Raw genomic sequence first — 24,880 nt, forward strand, 5'->3', positions numbered from 1 at the left:
ACAAAGAATTGCAATGTGAGATTCTGTATAAAATCTTATTCACAAATATATTTCCATCAAGTAATTATTATCTACACATGTTTGTGGGGATAATATAATGTATGATTACTTCATCTTAAATATTTTAAATATTTTATTCATAATTCGAAAGGAAAATATTCCATTCTATTTTTCCACTTTTCTTAATTATAATAGTAATAATAATAATAATAATAATAATAATAATACAGACTTGCATGATCAAGGCAAATGATTCCCTCACTCCCGTTACCCCCACCTTTCAGCAATAACAAGAAATATTTTGAGAATACTTTATGACCACCAACAGGTTTTTTTGATATTGCAGAACTTACTTTTGCGCAAGTTTCACTCTTTGTGAATAGCAGGCCTAATATTTGAATTTGAAGTAGTTAGTTAGATCAAACGTATCCTATCATAAAAGCTTTCAACTCAGTCTTTCATCTGGTGGCAACATCAGTTACTTATCTGCGTGCTATTTTGTAAATGTTCAGAGCTCCAGAATTCTTTTATATAAAATATGTCAAACAAACAGACAAATATTTATGTTTATAATGTACAAAAATAACTACTTAGAAACATGGTTTCTTCTCTGGTTGAGAATTTCTATTCTTCTACAGATTTGGTGTGTCTTTGTTTGGAAAAGGGATGCTAAGCGACAAAATAAAATAAACCAGTTAAAGGAAAAATATATCTCAACCTAGCAGGTCATAAACATTAGGGCTGGGCTTTTGCATAGTGCAGAAAATCACCAGCTGCAGAAAATCTTGCCAATCAAGAGTTTGACAGTTCAAGCCTGGGTCGGAGTGAGCTCCCGGCCATCAGCCCATATTCTGCTCACCTATGAAAACAATGTGAGCAGATAATGTGAGTAGATAAATAGGTACCACTTTAAACGGGGAGGTAATAAAGGCACCCATAAGGACATGCTGTTGGAAGGTTGCCTGTGAAAAACAAAAGCTCTGTGGCATAGAAGATGGAGCAATAGAAACCCTGTAAAGGAGGCTTGTACATTACGTACACATTCCCAACAGTGTTTAAAAAATGATAGTTTGCTCAGGTCTTCCTAAGCATTACAAATACCTGTGGTCTTTTGTTATTGCTTCGTATGTTTATTTTTCTTTTTTATTCTTATTTCTTCTTTATTTTAAGTTTCCTCTTAGAATGTTAAAGTGTTAAAAGTATGAAAATCTGCATTTATAAAATACCCTCAGATAGAAGTATGCCAAACATCATAGCTGGTAAAAGCAGCTTCTGTGACAACAGTGGCTTACCAAGGGCAAGCAGTATGCTTGCTCACGCTGCTATATTGATCCTCTTTGCAGTGGGAGTAGCATTTCATACAGCTTTGTTAACTGATAGGTTGTGTTGTATTTTTTCAGTGTTGCTCAGCAGTGGCAAGGTAAGACTCCCTAAATCTGCTGGCTTGGAGTAGCTTATTTGTCCTAGTCTTAACTGCTTTCACAACTGCTATGTCAGTGGTTTCCTCCTGCTGCTGCTGCTACAGCAGGCATAGACAAACTTTGGCCCTCCAGGTGTTTTGGGCTTCAACTCCCAAAATTCCTAACAGCCAGTAGGCTCATGCCTGTGCTGCAGCTATCTACGGCAAAACAGTTTCAGTGTTTCTCTTTTACTTAAAAAAACCCACTGAGCATTCAAAGTTACTGGCCTGTGGGAAAAACACATTTTACTCAACATTTTACATAATGAAGCAGCATGAAGTATAACCTAAGCCAGCATTTGAACCATGTGCTGTTGCTTCTGCACCATTAAGTGAGTTATAAAATGAATGAAAAAATTACACTTAGACCACAACACGATTGAAGTTACCTTTGCTGATGTAATGAGATCTGAATTACTGGAAAATGGACCTATAGAACTAATTATTAGTAATCTATTGGCAATTGCTTCTAAACTCTGAAGCCTAAATCTAATGCTGACACAATACTTGTATAATCCCTGGCTATGCAAGCAGCTACATATTTGCATCTGAATAAAGAGGCATCCATTTGCTCTCTGTTCCAGCCTGGAGGGCAAATATGTTGTCTGGCATAATGGTCAGGTGGTCATTATATCTAACCATAGCTCTTCTCCCTGAAAACCACCAAAAGGTATCAGTATTGCTTGTCTCAGTTTGGATGTGTCCTTCCTCATCCTTTCCCAGACCCTGCTGAACTACAACAGCAGGTACTTTTGCTCCACTGGTGTTGAATTGGATCCCTGCCTGGAAAATCTCTACTACAACAAACAAGTAGGAAAGTCACTTTCCATAAATTCACTCTTATATAATCTTGATGTACAGAGCTAAAGTTTGAAAGGAGCTTTGGATTGATAACGAAGAGGGTGAGCCAAAAGAAGAGCTACCACACTAATATTAAGGTTCAAATATTGTAAATTGCACCATTAAAAGTACACTATGTAACAAAATTTGAATTATTTTCTATTTCTTTTTTCTTTTTTTGGAAAGTGTAATTGTGTGGTGATTATTTTGAAAGTAGTTGTTATACTTAAGAAACTTCATTTTTGTGGCTGCCACAAGCTATGTTGAATTGATGGCGTCTCTATGAGATATTTATGGGAAAACTATAGCAAAATGTGCTGCAAGATGTCCTGCAAAAACAAAGTTTTTGCAATTTAATAAACTTTCCCCATGTTTTTATGAAAGAACCAATTAGGACATGACATTTATAACCCTGAAACAAAAATCATGTTACATAGTGTTATAAAGACATGATAGGTTTGCTTTAGGGTTGCGATGAGTCAGAAATAACTTGAAGGTATAGAACAACAACAAAATAAAGGTGAACATTTCCTTTCAATTTGTAAATATAATTAAATCTTGTTTGGATCAAGATTAAGTCTTTCATTCATATATAGCCACCAACCATCAGATACCTACATCAAAATACATAGCATTATACAACACATTATATGATTTAATATTCAAGATTATATTCACAAATCCTAAGTCAGCAAATGCTATTTTAAATTAACCTTAAAATGACAGGAAGGGGAGCACCATCATTTAGATTTATTATGTAAGAGCCATGCCCAGATTTGTGGAAAGAAAAATAGCAACCAAGCTTCAGTAATGCTCTGAAGTTTTCACATAAAATGAGAGGTTTCTCGGGGCATATGGCTTCAATTGATCACATACATCCTCTTAAATACAGTCTTTGTTCTGAGAAGCAAGATCAGTTTAATCAATAATACATTTGGCCACTGCTGAGAGACAGAACAGAAACCATTCTTGTGACCCTTAAAAAACAAAACAAAACAGTACTGTCTTAAAACAAAGCCCCCCTACTGATAGATTGTAGAACTGGGAACAGTTTTGGTTGCTGAATAAAAGAGGTGCATTTAATAACAGTATTTGCTGGAATGACAAGACTCCTTGAAAAGAACAGCCATTCCCAATATATATTCTTTCCAAAACCAATGATATCCCTTAAATGCAATGCTGGTAAAACTTTCAGAAAAGTTAGAGCCATAAGGAATAAATTCCAAGTTTTTCACATAGGAACCATACGAGTTTTTAAACAAACTACAGAAGACAACAACAAATCAAATAAATCTGAAATAGAACAACCTCAGTAATAATCTGTTTCTCGTACATTTGTCATTTTGGTTTCATCAGAGTACCTTTATGGACTGAGATATTACAATAAACTATGTTGCCATGATATTCCTGTTAGATAGCTATAGAGGCATAAATTTTCAGGCTGTAGTGGCTTGAGGTACATAGTTTGACTTTCAGAAAGTATATGTTTCAAATAAAGTCGCGAATGCCAGAAGTTTGTTTTTAAAAATAAAAAACTTAGTTTATTCTTTTGGGGACTCATTTAATAGAATCTGAAGCATGCATAAGGAATACTGAGTTGGAAACAATACTGAAGAGGAAATTACTCTCGCAAACCTGAAATTGTCTAACTTTTTGTCTAAATGATGCTCAGACACTTGCTGGCAACAAAAATATGAGGAATGTTGATACTCAGGACCCTTCCAGACAGGACCTATATCCCAGGATCTGATCCCAGGTTTTCTGCTTTAAACTGGATTATATGGGTCCGCACTGCCAGATAATCTAGAATGAACAAAAAACCTGGGATCAGATCCTGGGATATAGGGCCTGTCTGGAAGGGCCCTCAGAGTCACATCACTTATAATCAAGGCTTCTGCAATAAACTGCTTCGCAATGCACACAGAACATGCTTTGCACAGAATAGCCTAATTTAGAAAAGGCAGATAGGTAACATCAATTCCTACTACAAAACTGTTACTGAAGTACCACATGTTGCAAACAAAACACATTTAATCTGACCTCATGGCAGTTTGAAATCCATGAGAAAAAATACACACACTTAAAATGAGTATCTGAAGTCTTTCATTCTGAGTAAATAACTACATATCACTATGTGAAATTCTACAGAAATCTATGCCTAACTGCACGTCTACATTCTTCTTAGGTCAATCATTATATCAAAACCCACCAGAAGCCTATACTTGGTCAATGTGTAAGATTCTACATTTCAAATGAAACATTTTATATATGAGGGAATCTGGGTTACAGGAATTACAGCTAATTTGTTGTTACTTGGGGTGCTGCACACACTGTTCTACTTCATTGTGACAAAACTATTTTTCCATCTGTTTCTTTGCATCTCCAAGATTCCAGTGGAATCCAGCCAGTACATATCTTAATAGCCTAGCAAGATTCTGACCATAATGTATTTTGATTTGACATCAAAATTCAAGTAAAAACATCTTGAATCTTTCTTTTTCCAGAAACAGAAATCAGTTACAAAACCAAGGACAAACTACTTATCTGGCCACTAGCTGTTAACAACTACAATTCATTATCTGATAATCGCAGCTTTTTTGTCTGAAGTCTTAATCAAAAAGGTTACTTTTAACATCTTAGAAGGTTAGATCATTACTGCTGTTCATCAGAGGAGAAAACAGATAATCATGAGGCATTCCTCAAATTGCAGTGAGATAAAACATCTGAACATTTTAAAGACAAGTTTACAGTGGTCTTCACATTTTTGTGTCAACTTCTCTTGAACTTATCTTGGGTGGAAGATCAATAGCTGGTTTTGTAGTATGCTGCCAAAATAATTTGCTCGGTTATTTTATGTCATCTGATAAACCCCCCGGCAACTTATTTTGACAATACAGAATTACTGTATTTTTAAAATTAATTTTACCTGTGAGCCGCCTTTGGTCCAAATTCAGGAGAAAGGCAGCATATAAAAGCAAGCAAGCAAGCCAGATTTTATGTTAGAAAATATAACTATTCAGTTGCATCTATAGTGTCCATGTAAGAACATGTGGTAAGTCAATAAGTAGATCAAACCACTCTTTCAGAAGTAAAGCTTTTTCCTAAATCAGATGTTTGTCTTTTAAAAGAAAAATTGTTCTTTTTAAAGGGTTCATTCATTTCAATCATTATGAAAAAGTAATGAAAATTGACCTGTTAGTATCTCCAAGAAAGATCTTGATATTAAACCTACCTGACTAGGTTTTCATTGTCTCCAGTTCCCTTACATGTTGCACATTCAGTTCTTAAATCTTCAGATTTGGGCTTCTTTTGTAGTATAGACTGCCTCTGTCTTCTTTCTCTAGGAATACGTTCCTATCAGTAGGGGAAAACAGAAGAGGCAGAAAAATTTAGTTTTTACAACAGTATTGATCTAAATATCAACAATTCAATAAATTTAGTTCAAAATAAATAAAATTGCAATATTCCAACCTCAGGTTTTTCTTCTTCTGGAAAATAGCTTCGTTTTCGTCCTCTCGTTCTCTAGAAATAAATATATTTTAAAGTTAATTATCATTGATGGAGAAACCCAAGATTTTAATATGGGCAAGATTCAAAACAAATTCTTGCCTCCAAAAATACTGTAAAGGTAGCTTTTTTAATTCAGTAATTCTTCCGTTTGCTTGTTTAAAAACATAGCCTTAGAAAGCCAAATAACAAAGCAAATGCCACTCATTACCTCTCTATTTCAGGTCACAGGTGGTTATGGTTGAGAAAGAATTAATTAAGTCTTAAGATGAGTCAACAGTAGTTTTCACTGAGCAGCTCAGATAGGCTCTGAGTTGTTTACCAACAGTGTTGTTATGATGGGCATTTACGTAATTCTGATTCTTCCAAACCAATCACTTGTCAAGGTTTACTCAGAAATTTGCCATGGTCTTCCTCTAAGATTAAGAGAGTGACCTGCCTAAAATCATCCAGTGGATTTTCAAGGTTGAGAGGAATTTGAGTCCTGAGACTTAGTTTAACGTTAAAGCAAACACACTAGAGTGGTTCACCTTACAAATGGTGCATATTCTTAATTACAAATCAGGTGTATTGTTTGAGGTATTAATTGTTAAAACGTTCTGGCTATATATTGGAGCAATTTTCAGATTCGGATTTCACTACAAATGACATGTTCCTGGATCCTAAACTTTGAAGGGGTCAATGAACACAATTTCGTTTCTGAGTAATTGATTTTCTAAGTATAGACAACTTTTCACTCAATATAAGCCATGTTGATTTCAGTAAGATATATCTAGATCATTTAATGGCCATAAATTTTGGTTTGTACTCATACCCATCTTTTTTTTTAGCAAAAGTTTCTGGATAATTTTAGGGCTTTTATTTTCATTGGGATTTTAAACTTAGTTTTCTTTGTACAGCAGGTCCCCTCAAAATACTTTTAAAACTTAGTTTAATATTTCTTCCACTGGGGGATTTCTAAAGAGAGTTGCCATGAAGCATTAGAGATGAAGTGAGAGCTACTGTTCAAGATTCATTTGGGCAATAATGATGAGTGATCATTTTATTTGAGTTACTGAATCGCCTTTGGGCCGATATGGGCGGGATAGAAATAGTATAAATAAATAAATAAATTTTGCATATTGTGTCCAATCAGTTTTCCTAAACAGAGCCTTTTACAACTTCTGAGACCATTTGAGACTACTAGAATATGAAATAGTATTTTATTTTTGTTTGGGCCCCAATGGTCCCCAATTAATGACACAGCACTGCACTTTCATCCCATGCTCTTGTTCTTTAGCTACAGTTTGCACTATCCCATTTCCATGTCTTGTTTACAGTTTGGCCATGCCTTACAGCAGTTGTCACCATAGATTATTGGGTGTTGTTCTGAGTTTTAAATTGTTGTTTTTATGTGTTATTGGTTTTACTTTTTTGTACTGTACCATGTGTTTATTTTATGCATTGTTTTTAGGCACTTTGTGTCATATGTAAGCTGCCCTGAGTCCCTTTGGGGAGGTGAAGGCGGGGTACAAATATAAAGGTATAATAATAATAATAATAATATTGGGCTGATACTGTCTTTATTTTATTCAAAGCTCTTCACATTTGTATGACATATAGCAGCAGGTCATATGGAGATGGATCTAAACACGATGAAGGTGAACTGCTATTTTACTCTTGATAGTCTCAGCAGTGGAGAGAATACCTGATGAAACAGTGATGCAACATGCCTTCTGATATGAAATACCTATTATTATTATTATTATTATTAATAATAATTTTAAACGTGTGTCCTTTGTTTAATTTTTTTATTTTAATATGTATTTTATAGAAATACGTTTTAATATGTATCTTTTATAGAAATACATTTTATATGTGTATTTGTGGTATTTTTCAATGTTTATGTGTTTTAATTATTCTGTAACTGCCACGAGGAGAGGTGGGTAAGAAATAAAATTATTATTATTATTTGCTGTGTTCCTGTATGCAAGGAAATACTTGATCCTGTGACTATAGTAAATGAAAAAAGTAACTAAATGGAGCACAGAAGGAATCAGCTGCATGCTAAATTTGGCCTGGGAGGAGGTCTAAGCAGGTATTTTACGTACATTGACCTTTGCTGAGTGACTCAAGGGATTCATGTCTGGTAATCCAAGCAAGTCTTAGCCCCAACTCTGATTTTTGGGTATTCAATCATAGTTAAACACAAGAAGTGTTCCTGAACTTAGGGAACTCCAACTGTTCAATGTTAACTAGGGCAATTAAGTCAACTCCTTATGTCAAGTTATACAGTTTTAGATTAATGTGGGTAGAAATGCAGAAACACACTGCTGCCAACAGCTATTAGCAGATAGTCCTGAAGTTACCATGCTAATGATATATAAACATTCATAGACATATGGAAGTACCAACACTATTTTTTTTTAAAAAAAATATGAAACAAGCAAGCATGAAAAACAAATTGTATATATGAGTGCTCCTTTTATAAAAATGGAACTCTGCGACATATTTCCACAAAGTGCAACACCATCTGCTTTCACTGGCTACTGGCATATAGCAGATGGAATAGTTATCACACCAGAAGTGGCAAGTACTTTAACACTGCCAATTGGTGGTGCAACATAATTTAATTTAGTTTATACTCACAATGTCATGCGAAGGAAACCAACTAAAAAGAACAAAGCAGTGAACCAAATAACATTCTGTTACGTTTACATAAAAAGCCTGTTTAAAATCAGTAAACATCCATTTACACTAGTGTATTGTCTTGGAATGAATCTTGAGTATTTAAAAATGCAGCATAAAGGCTTAGCAATAACACTATAATCTTTCTCAGTTTCTTCAAAAATCTTGCAATTTTTGTTTAGGAAGGTCTACGAATCTATCCACTAGAACTGTTATGACTTGATCATCTCAGCTAATAATGGTTTCTATTAGACTGGATTGGATAAACTTTTCCAAAGAAAGATTTGTGGTTGTCAGCTATAACTCTGGTGAACAGGGCTCAAAACTTTGCTTACCTACTGCATTTCTATATTTATTTACTTTATTTATATCCCTCATGGTCCCAACACTGTCACAAGAACGGTTGGTGGGAACGAGGGAGAGGGTCTTCTCAGTGATGGTCCCCTGATTTTGGAACGCCCTCCCTAGATTAGACACGTCACCACACTGTCCTCCTTCTGGAAGGAATTGGATGTTGAAGACTTGGATGTTTAGACAAGCCTTTGAGAACGTCTAGTCCCAATGGTATGCATTGCAATATAATGCCACAGTACTGCACTTTCATTCTATACCCTATTTCATTAGCTAAAATTTGCACCATCACATTCCCTGCTCCTGTATACAGTTGGCTATGTTTTATGACAGTTCTCATCATAAGATTATGGAGTGCTGTTTTGAGCCCAAACTTTGTTTTATTTGCTTTTGGTTTTATCTTGTATTGCATTGTGTGTTTATTTTATGCATTGTTTTAGGCACATTGTGCCATATGTAAGCCGCCCCTAGTCCCTTTGGGGAGATGGAGTACAAAAATAAAGTTCTCTGTCATGTTTACAGAAGGAATTAGATTTCTGTACTCACCCTTTACCTCCTTGGAAAAAAGGTGCAATAGAAATTAAATAATGGATAAAAATAACTATTTCCATCTTGGCTAGTAGTGAGGAGGTGGAAGAATTGTTCACCTTTTTAATGTTTATAAGCAGTATTTCCTTAAGAAGAAAGTGGTGTAAAAAGGCTTTCATAAGGATCTTGTTTTAAAAAGGCGCTTATTTGATCATGGTAACATCAAGAGACTACACATGATTTCTAATATTTCACTTTTGGTCAGGAAAACTGAGCTGGAACAGTTGTGGATACTCCTAGCACTTCAGAAATGACAGTAAATGGTGCAACAGGGAAATATGGAACAGTAGAATTAGATGACTTCAAATCCAACCCCATTCCTTATAGGAATAAACAATTTATTTCTTTATTTACTTTATTTATATCCCGCCTTTCTCCCTGTGAGGACTCAAAGCAGCTGTACAACTAAAGGTATTGAAAACGATGGCCTCTAATCTCTGTTTAAAGCCACCTTCTGTCCAACAGCTCTAAGTTTATTCACATGTACATTAATACACAAAACATCCATACAACAGGTAGATGTACGTATATAGATGCATAGTGGGTGGAGATAAGAGGTTGGTAAGAGTATGTAAAATATATAATTTGAAATGCTTGATTGTAATAGATCAGTCTTCAAACCGAAGAAAGTTGATCAGTTTTAGGCAGCAAATTCTGGATATTATAGAAGAATAGCAATCATGTATTAATGTATTCATGTTATATTTTTGCTGTCATATACATGTAAAGAGATACTTTTGTGATTTTCTATCTCTGATACAAAAATGACTTTTCTGGATTTGAGTTTCTGACTTAATGGTGATCTTAAGGTGAATCTGTCACATGGTTTTCCTGACAAGGTTTGATCAGAGGTGATTTTCAAAGATCACCCAGTAGTATAAACAGTAGTAGTAACAACAAGTAAGATTTATCTGCTGTTGTTAGGGCTGCAGCCTATTTTCTATGCCTTTATCCCTGTATTAAATACACTTGTTCATATTGTTGAAAGATGACGAAGACCTATGTTAATCGTGCAAGATGGTTCTCATCCTCCTAAATTAAGGTTTCAACAGAATAATTTAAGCCAAAAAGAATCTCTCACTTAGACATTTGTTGTACTCGTACTTACTGAATACACTTGCCAAGCATTGTTGGATTTTCTCTGTAGCATACATATGTACCAGCTAAAGGTATTTTCTTTTAATATAAATTACTTGCAATATACAAATCAGTTTTCCTACTAAAGTTCATCAGCATGATCCCACACTCTCCTTTAGATTTTAGCTCTAGGGCCATAGTTACAGCACCTGGTACTTTCCTATTTCTTTTTAATTAAAACCACACATAATTAATTTAGACTTGCAACATGAACATTTTGACCATCTGTGGTTGGGCTTTCATCTACAGCTGCCCTTCGGTTGACATCCTAAAGATGCTATCTGCACCACAGCATTAGACCTTGTTACATTCTACTGAAGCTTGATTGAATGTCACTCTTATAACCAAGGTTAGCAGTTGTTTTAAAGTCAGAGCAGAGGAGAATGCAAGTAAAAAAGAAAAGACCAGACACATCATTACAGACATGTACTAAGTTGCTCCAAATTTATGCAGCAAAACATTTGAACTACCTCATATTCATTCACTTATTGTGATACTCCCAATACTTGATATCTGTACATATTCTCAGGAGGAAGGTGTCAGAAACAGCAACAAATCATTTGGCTTTCCTAAGGCAAGTGAAAGGCAAACTTGGCTAAGGAAAAAAAGTGACAAGGCCTAGGGCAGGAAGAACTCTGGTCAAATAGAAATGGGAAATAATTCACAGGAATTTGCGAGAGTAAAGACAATTTAGTTGTGAGAAGACAGATAAGAAAGAAACTTGTGTGTAGACATGAGTCTCATAAAATGTTCTAAGTTAGAACATTTCCAATATATTTTTGTACATTAAAATAAGGGACAAGTTAGAACATTTCTCCCATACAGAGCTACTAATTTAAAATTTCTGCTATGATCTCTAGCTAAATGTACATTTGTATGTGTACAATATTTTAAGAAATTTTTAGCTTTTATCATTGACTTCTAAATATGTATCCCCTCTACAATCAGCAATGTAATGATATATGATTTTGTTATTTTTATTACATTTTGCCTTTTATTTAAATGTGTCTTCAATGAAAGATGAAATACTTAATATTGGTATGGAGAAGTCAATGCCTCCAAATACAGAAGAGGCTAAGGATGAAATACTCTAAAAGCAGTATTTAATAAAAGTAATGAATGATTGAGTATAGAAGAACAATTCTATCCTAAGGTAAAACAATGTATTTCTAATGTCAGAAACTGTTTGATCAGCAAAATAATAATAATAATAATAATAATAATAATAATAATAATAAATGAACAACCCTCTTTTCCCTGGTCCTCCATTAAGACTGAATAACTGCTCTAGAAGGCTTCTTAATTTTTCAGAGCATAACTTGAAGCATGTTGAAGAAAATATGGTCAGACATCTTAAAAGTCTGTGTTTCTCATTCGAAGACACTGAAATCCAACAGGCCACAGAATGCTGCACACAACGTTAAGAATTGCAGCTTTCAGTTTTTGAAAAGCCGCTATCTAAAAATCATTTGACAAACAGAGCTCTCCCTACAGAGACTCACCAGTATATACTTTAATATCATATAAGTCAGGGGTTCTTAACCTCTGGGCCGCGTACCACCAGTGGACCGCGAGGATGAAAATCTGGTCCGTGGGCCTCCTTTCACTTTATTTATTTATTTTATTTTATTCCTGCTCCTTTAGCATCACCTGCCACTCCTTCCCTGTTGCTGACCATGGCATATGTTCTGTATCAGAAACTAGAGCTGATGTGGTCTATCAAATGCAGTTTTCCATATCAGCACTTCTAATTGAATCTAAAGTTGACCAAAAACTGATTCGCAACCCTTTTGGTACTAATGTTGGAGAGTGGTCCCTAGTAAAAATGGTCCCTGGTTAAAAAAAAAAAAGGCTGGGAACCACTGCTATAGGTAAAGGTTTCCCCTGACATTAAGTCTAGTTGTGTCCGACTCTGGGGGATGGTACACATCTCCATTTTTAAGTCCAAGAGTTGTCCGTAGACACCTCCAAGATCATGTGGCCAGAATGACTGCCTAAAGTGTCATTACTTTCCTGCAGAAACAGTACCTATTGATCTACTCACATTTGCATATTTTTGAACTGCTAGGTTGGCAGAAGCTGGGCCTAACAGCGGGAGCTCACCCCACCAACCTTTTGATCAGCAAGTTCAACAGCTCAGTGGTTTAACCCGCTGTGCCACCGGGGGGGGGGGGCATTTAATACCCTATACATTTAGCAAAATATAGTTTGATTTTCTCAAGCTTTTAATTATGAATACTGTAAACATCTGTGATAGAATATTTGCAATTGTTCAAATTAATATTCAGTTTATTTATGATTCCTTTTTTAAATTTGTTGATTTTATTATTGTAAGGGGATTTTTGTCAGCAGTTCTGGAAATGGTTTTACACTGTAAAACGGGATATAGTTGAGCCCTGTCCTCTACCCTAAGTTAGCTTACTTTGAAAACAAAGCATGCCTGTTCTTAGCAACCAATAAATGGCATCTATTTTGCATCTTCACAGCAAAAAGAAAAATTATTATAAGCTACAGTGGTATTAAGAAATATTTAATTCCCTACCTGAACTTATCAATTTATCTAATGAACTTCTTTGCAAAGAGAGAATTAGCAAAGTTCCCTGCAAGGCTAGATTTAGTCATGATGGGAACCACAGTCCAAGAATGCCTACAAAACTGAGTTCTTCATTCTCATTTTAATGGTAGGAAATATTTCAATAATAAAACACAAGTCAAAAGATGTAAGTCACAACATTCTCCTCTGATTCTTGTGATCTGTAGAGTATCTTCTAAATCAAACTTATTTAGCTCTGTTTGCTCGATATCACATTTGCCTTTGGTTGGAGGTTGTCATAATAACATTAAGTAGAAAGAAGTATCCATTTCAAGTTTGCATTATCTGTGAAAACACAGTTATATCACTGAAGAGCAAAAAATATATCATGTCAACAGGATCAGGAAGACAGACAGTAAGTGGCATGCTTGATCAATTATTGACGAGCTTTTTGCTGATGGGATCAATACTAACAATAGAACATTACATCTCATTGGGAAGAATTATTAAACCAGTGCAAATAAATCACAAATGGACAGTTCACAATCTGCATTCAGACTTGAGGAGGAATTTCTTATATCCTATCAAGGGCTCTGAGAGCACCCCCTGCCTCCAAACCACTGATTTTGGTAATAATACACCTCAAAGACAAATCGACAAATCTCTTCCTCTGTGTTGTCAATAGTGTTGCATAGTACCAGGACAACAGTTATGTCACTTCTCAAAGCACACTTTTATCAAATGCTGCTTTCATAGGAAGAAAGAATATCTCTCTTTGAAAAGAAGAGACTTCTTTTTCTGACAACTTAACATGGAAGAAAAGCAAACCACTAGTGCAAAACAAAGAAAAGGCTAGGATAAGAGAAAGAGTACACATTCTGCCAAATCTATATCTATCTTACTAACTTCATGTGGAATACAGGAAATTAAGGAGAAAGTCCTCCACAAAATTTCCTGGAAAGGCACAGATAAGAATGGAAGTTTGTTGGTCAGGAGTACCTGGGTGGTCCATAACAATACGAGTTATTATTACCAGTTGTTTCATGGAATTACTGCAGTAGTGGAATGTTTAGAAGGTTGCTATTCGTGTGGAGGTTTCTAAAATATCTTCCAGTCTGTTCAGCCATAGAACAGTTATTATTACCCCACCTCCGAAATCTCCTGAAATCATTGAAAATAATATTTTGAGAGGCTGGTGGGAACAGGGTGCTTAGGGCAGGGAAGCTGATGTTTTGCTCATTCTCAAAGTCCTCAAGAAAACTAGTGAAAGATTCAACTGCTATAAAGCTATAAAATGGCCACACATGAAATCTTTCTCCAGAAACCCTTCTCCTCATTGTGGTTTGTCACAATTTGGAATGAAAAGAAAATTAAATTGTGGGCAATGTCTATAAGGTCAGTCTGTATTGTTGTCAGATCAATGAACTGTGTGCCTTTGGGACACACTATCATCTCTCTTATATTAGCAGTTGCATTTTCTCTCATGTGACTGGTGGTAGTACATGATAGCTGACCTGAGTTGATGGTAGCAAGTACAAATACTTTTGTTATGTTCACAAAATCGGATTACAGCACTCCCCGAGTTACAAACAGCCGACTTACAAACAACTCATAGTTAAGAACGTGAGTGAGACAATATGAAGTGAGAGAAATCTACCCCTAAGGAAGGGAAATTCAGTCATGTGAGAGTTATCATGGTGAAAAAAGGTGTCTCCACTGAAGCTTTATCCCCAATCCTAGTTTCCATAACCAGTTAAATTTTTCAGAATCTAATTGTCACTGGGACAGAAAGTGAGGTGAAATCTTCTGAACAGGGGCAAAAACAGCAAAACAAACACCACAGGAGTGTTAACCTTTTCCTATGCTATCCAAAGTGTGTGTATGTGTGTGTGTGTGCACACACATGGCTGGAGTTATACTTTAATTCAAACCTATAGAACCTATCTTATTCATTACTTGGGGACTTCCTGTACATTAAAAGGATTTGAGGATGCAAAGGTTTGAGAAAGCAAGATTTCCTGGGTGAGATAAGAAAGGAACTGGAGGGCAGCTACTATTGTGGTGATAGCAAACATTCTTCCCACTCCTGCACAATGAATGGTGCATAAGCCTATCTGCCAGATACTTTCTGAAGCACTTCCCAGAGAAGAAAATACAAATGCTGTTGGTTTCAATGGGGTAATCAATCTGAATCCTATACAATATAATTCTGTTCTAGTATGTTTCCAGACACTTTAGATTATTACTCCCCAAGCTAGAGAATTAAACTAAGATGACTAACCAGGGATATATTGCAGTTGTTCTTAGAAAACCCATGTCTGGCCATACTCCTATATGGTTACAATTGCATTCTCTATCTTCATTTTCTTTTCTTTTTTTCTTTCTTTGAATACGATTTTCCTGTTTCTTGGCAGGAGGTTGGACTGGATGGCCCATGAGGTCTCTTCCAACTCTATGATTTTATGATTCTACAAACAAATAAGTGCTGCAAAAAAACCCTGCCAATTTGTGTTCTACTTCCCTATTTTAGGAAAACCATATGGAATGTTTAGCTATTTTATGGCAATATGGACAAAAGGCAGACAGATGACATGTGTTTAGTAATTATCACATCACATAAGTGGACATACTCAAGCTTGCGTTCCTAGCAAATATTCTCTGGATTTTAATGAAAAGGAAGTATCTATATAATATCGATATTCTTGATGCTTCTAATTTAAATTCATCAAACTTATATTGTACAAAGGGTAGCTGGATTGTATCATGATAGAAAATGTATTACTATACGTTATTATCATAACCTGATAAAATGTACTCCTTAAAAATAGTGCTTGGGGGCAGGGGTTGCTATTTTTCTCCTAAGAGGCACATATAATAGAACATAAATTGCTTTTTTCAGCATAGTATTCACTCTTACTTTTAAAAACTGTAACACAGAATGCTGTCATGCATTAATAAAGGCAATATAAGACATTACAACATGGAGAACAGTTTCTATAGAACAACACTTAATCACCCACAGCAGGCCACAGACTATAGACAGAAGGTTAATCTTGTCAAGGCAGCAAACCACACAAGCATCCCAGAACGAGGGATTTAAGTGACTCAAGTTTATTGTCTAACTTTGACAAGCAACTGTGGCAAGACCTCATTAAAAATAGATTAGTTACAGCATACATAACATGTTGCCACAAGTCAAAATTACTGAATAAATATAAAAATTCTCTCTCTCTCGCCCTGCCTCTGAGGATCAGAACAAAGTTTAAAAGTGTCAAATAATTTAACATCACCTTTACATAGGAAGGCAAATATTTGCTCCCAAAATTCATTGGTTTAGGCAAAAATGTGTGTGCCATTAGGAAGGGGTAGAGAAGAACAGCCTTCTAAACCCATTCTTAAGGAAACATTTCCACATTTTTAAATAATGTGTTTCAACAGAGAAGAATAGAGGCACAAAGGACTTGGTCATATGAATTTATAAAAACATGCGACCATCTCAGAATGCACAATGAAGATCCTTGTTTTAAAATACCTTTGTATTCAAATATATATCTACAAGGAGAGTGAAAATATGGCTATGCAACAGGAAATAATAATAATAATAATAATAATAATAATAATAATAATAATAATAATAATTTTATTCACTTATTTCCAGCCTTTCTTCCAACAATGGTACTCGAGGTGGCTAATAACATATTAAAACAATGCAAGGTCAATAAAAGCAAATGTAAGACTGAAAAAAAGAGAAACACATCATACGTTAAAACCATTTAAAATATTAATAATTCATTATAATTTGCTACATAGAAACCTTTTGAAAAATTAAAACTAACACTGTGCAGAATTAGGAATAATGTAATTTACTGCTGACTGCTCAAAACTGACAGGGAACCATTTTGTAAGTTATAATACTTTAAATTCTGACTGTAGAACATTCAGAGTTAAGTGAAATGAACGTAAGAAAAACATAAAGAGCATTTCACCTTTCAAAATCCTGTTATATATTTTTGTAATAAAAACTAGATCAAATCGTATTCCATTTATATCACTATAAATCATGCAAGGGCAAACTTGGGCCCTCCAAGTATTTTGGACTTCACAACTTCCACAATTCCTAACAGCCTACCAGCTGTTAGGAATTGTGAGAGTTGAAGTCCAAAACACCTGGAGGACCCAAGTTTGCCCATGCCTGCTATAAATGCTTCAATTTGGAAACTTGTGGCTGTGAAAATGTTGGTTTTAAAGCAGCAGACTGTAGAGGGTATAGCTCTGACTGAGCTATCATTTACCGTGCTTCTGATAGGAATCTTCTTTGGTTCTGGGGTTACATCCTGTGGAACAAATTTCACCGGCTCCTTAATCTGCCTCCTTGATCGCTTAGTTCCATCTGGTAAAGTTTCCATGGCAATGTCTGCTTCCATGTCACTGCTACCTGCTTGGTCACACTCCGAACACTGCCTGGAAGGACCAAAAGAACAAAACAAACCCCCAAAACTGAATATAGCAGTTACCAAATGCAGCAAAACATGCAGACTGAAAATCCTAAATTGCAGATGAATCAAAGGCATTTTTAACAGTGTAAAAGAGGACTTCTTTGGGGCAACTTTAGGGGCACCTATATATAAAACAATGCTTTGGGGCTGCAAGCCTTTGCTCACGTGTGAAGACAAGAGGGGTAGGCTATGTAACTCGGCAACATTCTTCTCTCCCGTCCAAAACTTAAAACCCTATATTTATTAAAAAAAAATACTGTTCTGTGTATATCATAGACTCTAAAATTTATTCTCTCCTGCTTTATCACTTGCTGCTCTTTCTGATCTTTATCAATGACATCAATGCTGAACATTCTTGCTGGGTGAAAACTTCGAATCAATAAAGAATCACTTTTAGGGATGGTCAAAAGGAAATAATCTCTTCAAGGGTTGTATAGGATTCAAATATACATTTTCTTAATTTAAAAAAATTCAATGAGAGGTCATTTAATATAGGATCATAGCCTGCTGAAAGAAAGTTAGATTAACATTTGTAATCTGAAATGCTTTAGTCACATTACATCACATCACATTAGAAAACTAAGAATTCTTTGTTGAGAGAGATGCTTTAGAAAGACACTTTTTGTAAGAAGTACAATGTTAGCTTAAATAGGTTAATTTGTTAATATTTCTGAAAAAAATATGACTCTAAGACTATAAAACATCTACTGGAGGCATTAGGAAAGTGTAGCACATATTATGCTGCTAAAAAAGAAAAAAAAATCTGCAGCATCTTAATGAGACATTGCTGCTGTCTCTCAGACTATGACTCTGTAAATACAATTTCTAGAAGAGTATGTTTTATTTAAAAGTCATAATGAAATCAATAGGATGAAGAATAGATGTAACCCATACTTACCCTCCCTCATGTTCTCTGATGAACTATATCTTAATAATTCATGTTGTAAAGCTAAAACAAAGTATGATGCTAAGGACTTGTAACCAGTGATGTGGGTTCTTAAAGATAAGACTAGTAAAGTGAAAATGGCCACATATGGTTATATTGCACTCCACTGTATCCCTTATTCTGCACTGCTTTTCTTTTGATTATAGAGTGTGTGTCTTGAATTGCCACATATATTCGTGTATTAGTTGAGGTTAGATCTGGGGCCCAAAACTATGGATTTTTATATGACCGATGGATAAAAGTCATTACACCAATATTGCTCTAAGGAAGTCATCATCCCTATTTCCCCAGCAGACATTCAAAAAGGCCAGAAGGAGTGCCAAGAGTAGAGGGAATCACTGTTTCTTTTATGTTCTCCTGGGATAGACTACTACTACTCAAGAAATTGCAGTTGCCATAATCATAACTCTATATGAGCAAAGGAGGGAACTTTAAACGTCTCTTGACATACACATGCATACACACACATAGTGAAAGGAGATTAAAAAACCTTTATTTTTCCCTCTTCACCAGGCACTGCCCACTGCTCACTGATCTTGTGGTTAGGTGCATCATTCTGTCTAAAACCTTCGACCATTTCACTATAAAATACTTAAAAATTAATGAAATGTAACACTCTCCCTCTAGCAAACAGAGAATATTAGACCTTATGAAATGGGAAAAGTACATGGTCATTACCTATAAAGGCCTAAACGGTTCAGGTCCAGACTATTTGCAGAACCGCATCTCCATTTACAAACCGGCATGTGAACTGCAAACTGTGAAGGAGGCCCTACTCTCAGTCCCACCCCCATCTCAATCAAGGCTGGTGGGAATGAGAGAGGGGGGCTTCTCCATGATTGCTCCCTGTCTCTGGAACTCCCTCCCAAAAGAACTAAAAACTGTCCCCTCTCTCCTTACCTTTAAAAAGCTGCTAAAATACAGTATATTCTGGCGTATAAGACTACTTTTTAACCCAAGAAAATCTCCTCAAAAGTCAGGGGTCGTCTTATACACGGGTGTACTCTTATGCACGGGAGTCGTCTTAACTCTATATTTTAACTGGAAAAGCTGGGGGTCGTCTTATACGCCCAGTCGCCTTATATGCCGGAATATACGGTACATCTATGCACTCTGGCGTACAGAGAGGAGGAAGACTAATATGTTTCAACATACGTAATATCGTCTAGATATATTAAATCCTATCTAGATACTGGAATTGATCTCAGCCTGTCAGTTGTTGGTAACCATTTTACCACTTAATTAAGGTTTTTGTTGTTTTGAATACCTATTCTGTTTAAATTCATATTATGTGATTATGTCTGTTAGGGCTATCAAGTTTTATTTTTTGGGTTAATTTCTATTTGGTATTAAATTTATAGTAATGGTGGTTCTATTTTCTTTTATGTGTCTTGTTTTGATGCAATTTGGTAATGTGTCTTGTTTTTGGCACTGAATGTTTGCCATATGTATTGGAAACCACCCTGAGTCCCTTTAGGGAGACTGGGTGGTCTACAAATAAAGTTGTTGTTGTTGTTGTTGTTGTTGTTATTATTATTATTAGAAACACAACAAAATTAGTACACAGCAAACAAGATCACTATGCTGGTTGTTATATTGGATCACATGTCGGACACTTCCCAAGTGTCTAGGACTATGTGATGTATCGGTGAATAATACGTGCAGATCCCAGTAGGGTGGTCTTCTGCAGCTGACAGAAGGTAATTTTCTCAGCGCTGATTGTGTTTCAGTGCAGGCCAAGGTCTTTGGCACTGCATCCAGTGTGCCGATCACCACTGGGACCACCTTGACTGACTTGTGCCAGAGTCTTTGCAGTTCGATCTTTAAATGTTCGTATCATGTCAGCTTTTCCAGTTGTTTCTCTTCAATTCTGCTGTTGCATGGGATTGCAACATAGAGAATCCATACTTGGTTTTTTAACACGATCGTGAGGTCAGGAGTATTGTGCTCCAAAACCCTTGTCAGTCTGAATTTGGAAGCCCCTGAGTAGTTTGACATGTTCATTTTTATTTTTATTATTCATAGCAGGAAGGTTCCTCAAAGGGGGTTACTTTGCATGAGCAGCCACTCATTTGGGTAGGAAAATGATCAGACATGGAAGGAAAAGGTGAACGTGCTCTCTGGTTTAAGTACTCAATTGTTCACTCATACATACAACCGCTCAAGTAAAAACAATGTCAACACATGGCAAAACCCACTGGGATCCATCCTGCTATGAGTTTTGATCATCTCCCAAACATACACACACGGTAGTTCTGAAATGGATAGTTTGATTTCAGATGCCCTGCTAGCCTACAATATGCACTGAACATTTTTAGAAAGGAAATATATATCACATTTGCAGGACTAAGCAACCTCTCACCAATCTGCCCTGTCTTCCAATCAGGCCCTGCCTCCCATTCCACCTTGATTCTGAAACACATGCAAAAAATTCAGTTTTCCTAAAATTGTGGAGTAAAATGTGAAACCAGACATATATGGTAGGTTCCTACAGCACTTGAAACAAGGTAAGCAAGATTTTTTTTTTGCCATTTGTAGACAACCCCTAAGATTGATATCTTCCTACACTGAGTTTTAAAACATTAAATAAAAGGGTTAATCTTAACTAATTGCTAGCACAATATTTACAAAACACAAACATGCAATGAATAAAAAAAATGAGAGCTGTGAACAAGGAAATGGAGAACATGAATTAACTACTGATTCATTTCAAATGTAATGAAGACAAGAATCATCTAGTTAGCAAAAGCTTTCTTTCTAGATGTGGTTTCTTTAACTGTAAATGTAGATATTTTTGTGTTTATTCCCCAGCAATTATGATCACAGATGTGCATCACTAGAGCAATTACACAAAATCTCTTTGCTCCCCTCCCCAAAAATCAGATTAGGAAAGTAACTCTACAAGCTCATTTTGAGAATTACTACCATCTACCACTATTGTCAACTTCACATTACATCAATTGGGGGGGGGGGGGGGGGGGGTTAAGAATTTGGGACTCCATCTATAAGATTTATAACTGATTGATCTGATTCTCCAAGAGTTAATATGAGAAACATCTGAAACAGCAAGTGTACTTTAAAAAGCAGTGACACCATTCTGTTGAGCTTCACATTTATATTAAGGACCGCATTGTATAACCTTTCTCCTGATCTTGAAAAGAATTTACAAAGACACATCTAAAGATGAAAAGGACGCAATCAATAAGTCTCAATTTCTGTGTTATAATCCTATTCCACCGAATATACCCTAGCTAAATTAAAAGTGAAAGCTACGTTTCTGATCAGAAGTGTAGCTGAAGCATGAAATTCACAGCAAAGGCAGAGAGTTTATTGAAAGAAAGGCCTTGCTGTCTTTCTGACCTATTACCATTGAAATATTCAGTCCGTGTCCTCTTGATCTGATGACTTAAACAAACATGTTCAATATGATTAAAAAGCAAAATAAAACTAGCCAGTAACAGGGCTGACCACTGAAAGTGAGATTTGCTTATGAAAACCAACTTGTTATATTTGCTGACGAAAGGAGTTCCCCGAAAAGAACTGGGGGGAGGGGTGTCAACACTGCCTTACCTCTAACACTAACACACAAGCCTCAGGGGTCTGTAATCTTCCTCCAGCAAATATTTTGGCAGTCTAAAAGGGTTCGCAGTAGCAAGAGGAGAAAGCCAAGTGGGGCATGCAGGGGGAATGTGGAGGAAGGAAGAATCTATCATATCCTGGTTTTACTGATGGATTTTTTTCTATCTACAGAAGCTCATTGTTAGATCTTGGCCAGTGAATTTATAAAATGGAAGACTCGGAAAGATCAATGTATTATCAGAGATTTATAGCACATACTTATACATGTCTATTAATAAGTAATCCTCGTTGAGTTTGATGAGCCTTAGATTCCAGTATGAAGATATAATACTGTAGCCTTGGAAATAAAATTATTTTACCTAAACATTATTTTACCTAAACTAATCACATATAACTTCCACAATATAACACTCAGGAAAAGTTAACAGAAAGGTTGAAGAGAGCATGAAGAGAAAGACTACATTACAAATGAATTGACTCTGTCAAGGAAGCCATGGCCCCGACTTGCAAGACCCAAGCAGGTCCAATAATAACAGCTTGGTGGCTTCTAATTCAGAGGATTGCTGTTAACCATCAGATCCCAGTGAATTATTCAATAAGTGTATTTAAGACAGCAGTCTAAAGAATAAGTTTTGGAGTCTGGTAACACCAGCTTTTGTCTATGGTTGAATTTTCAAACATAAAATCTAAATATATTTGTGTTCAAGTCGAACTCATGTATAAGTTGAGGAAATATTTTAGGAACAAAATAATGGCTTTTGATATGACCCATAGATAGATTGAGTCATTCCACAAAAAAGAGGAAAACGTCAGTGCTGTCTCAGGAGGCCAGTTGTCTATAGTCACCACTATCACTATTTTTCCACCCAGGAATTCAAAAAGGACTTTCACCACTCTACTCAGAGAAGGAGTTGGTTCTTTTTTAAATAAAAGGCACAGTATTAAATCATCCCTTTTCTGAGAAGAGTGAGAAAAGGCAAGAGCTTATTCCATCTTGGGAGAACCATTGTAAGCACCAAAAAGCAATAGATGCTAACCCTATTTTCCTGCCCAGGTATTCAAAAAACAGAAGCGGGACTGGAATGGAGAGTAGAGGTTGTATATGTATATCTGTGCTTCTTTTACGTTCAAGTTGGCATTCCACACAAAGAAGGGAATTGTTCCTTTTCTGATAAGAGTTAAGGCATAATATTCATACTGATCCATGGATAAATCTATCCAGGTTTCTTGACCCAAATTTCTATACTTATATACAAAGACAGTAATAGCAAACGAATATAGATGTTAGCTGATGCTTTTCCACTGTATAATTCAGTATTTTCTTAAGTGCAATAATGGTAGAGCACATACTGATTAAGACATACATTTCTTATATGATAATGTAGAATATAATATTATAATATATTACATTATTAACTTCCTTTTAAATGTATTTCAATGATTAGTATTCAGCTGTAGTAACATCACATTTCTTCTCATGACTGTGTTCCATCATCCCACCTTAATTCTGGTGAAATGTTTTGTTAACATTTAGCAAATTTCTCTTAACTGGGAAAAAGAAAAGTTGCAGAATTCCCTTCTGGTGATATACTTGTGCCAGTCCTATATAAATGTGCTTACACAGGATTAAAAAAAAAACTCTGAAAACAAAAACTTGATCAAAGGAGGGAAATATTTCAGTTAAGCATTTATAACGTAGAATTGATATGCAATCAAATGCACATTTTAAAAGTTTGTGAAGGTCTCAGACTGATAGAGAAGAAGATAGGTAGAAGGCAGATTATAGTGCCCCAGTAAGTAATGTAACGCATGTACAATATTCTTACCAGTAACTGTTTTTAGTCTTCCTTGGCATCCTTGAAAGTGGAGGGTCCAGACATCCAAGATGATAATGGAGTTTACAAGTATCACACAGCAAAAGGAGATGTTGATCATGGTTCTTCTTGCAAATCCCACAACTTGGAAATGCAGGAAAAAAGTTTCATTTGAGATAGTGCATATACTTTACGGAATCATCTCAATGTTTACATGGGATGAGATCCAGAGAACTCCCTGAGCTAGCAGAAGACACTTCTGCTAGTGCAAAGGGTGGGGTCCCCAGTTTCTGATGGTTACCCTGTCCAATAATAGCCCTTTGCACTATAGCCCAATGCTCTGGAGGCTTTGCTAAAACTTTGGAGTAGCCTTTATGTAGTGCAAGGTACTATAACAGGAAGGTGACCAGAAATCTCTGCTGTGTAAGTGGACCTCTGCACTTCTCTGGATCCAATATATTTATTTATATTTCTCTAATAGATGTTGGGTATTTATAACTTCTAGTACACAATTTAGAATAATGTATTAGAAATTAACTAGCATTGAAGTGTTGGCATGAGACATAGGAGACCTCAATATAATTAGAATTGACAGCTTTCTGTAGATAAAACCTTACCACCTCAGGTATTTATCTGTAAAGCAAGCCTTTGCTTTGAATAGAAACATCACAGTTTATGATGATGATACAGTATAATAGAAAATATCATTGCATACTATGAGGGATGCAGAACTATGAAATGTATTGTTATTCTAATCAGGAAAGAATAGGAAATAACTCATGTCTTGTCAAGAGTCAAAATGTTATAGGTTGGATCCAAACCTAGTCATGCTTAAAATAAACCCACTGAAATCAATAGAACTTTTTCGTCATGATTTGTTTGCCCCACTAACTCAATGCATATATTGCGAGATTTGAATCCAATTCTATGCAAAAACATAAACAAAATAAGTAAGGAACAAAA

At 35.7% G+C, this 24,880-nt stretch overlaps 1 protein-coding gene across 7 annotated transcripts in view; it reads right to left on the reverse strand.

Annotated features, from left to right (window-relative positions):
* Nucleotides 1–24,880, reverse strand: part of PHF14 (PHD finger protein 14) — a 147,705-nt gene that overhangs the window by 84,222 nt on the left and 38,603 nt on the right. For all 7 annotated transcript variants that reach the window (XM_060782186.2, XM_060782185.2, XM_067470285.1 and 4 more), the window contains exons 13-16: nucleotides 23,930–24,061; nucleotides 17,375–17,543; nucleotides 5,771–5,821; nucleotides 5,532–5,653 (exon numbers count right to left, since the gene is read on the reverse strand). In XM_060782186.2, coding sequence (XP_060638169.2) covers nucleotides 5,532–5,653; nucleotides 5,771–5,821; nucleotides 17,375–17,543; nucleotides 23,930–24,061 — 474 coding nt within the window. The remainder of the gene's footprint in view (nucleotides 1–5,531; nucleotides 5,654–5,770; nucleotides 5,822–17,374; nucleotides 17,544–23,929; nucleotides 24,062–24,880) is intronic.

Source organism: Anolis sagrei, chromosome 6, assembly GCF_037176765.1.
Source record: "Anolis sagrei isolate rAnoSag1 chromosome 6, rAnoSag1.mat, whole genome shotgun sequence".
Lineage (NCBI taxonomy): Eukaryota > Metazoa > Chordata > Lepidosauria > Squamata > Dactyloidae > Anolis > Anolis sagrei.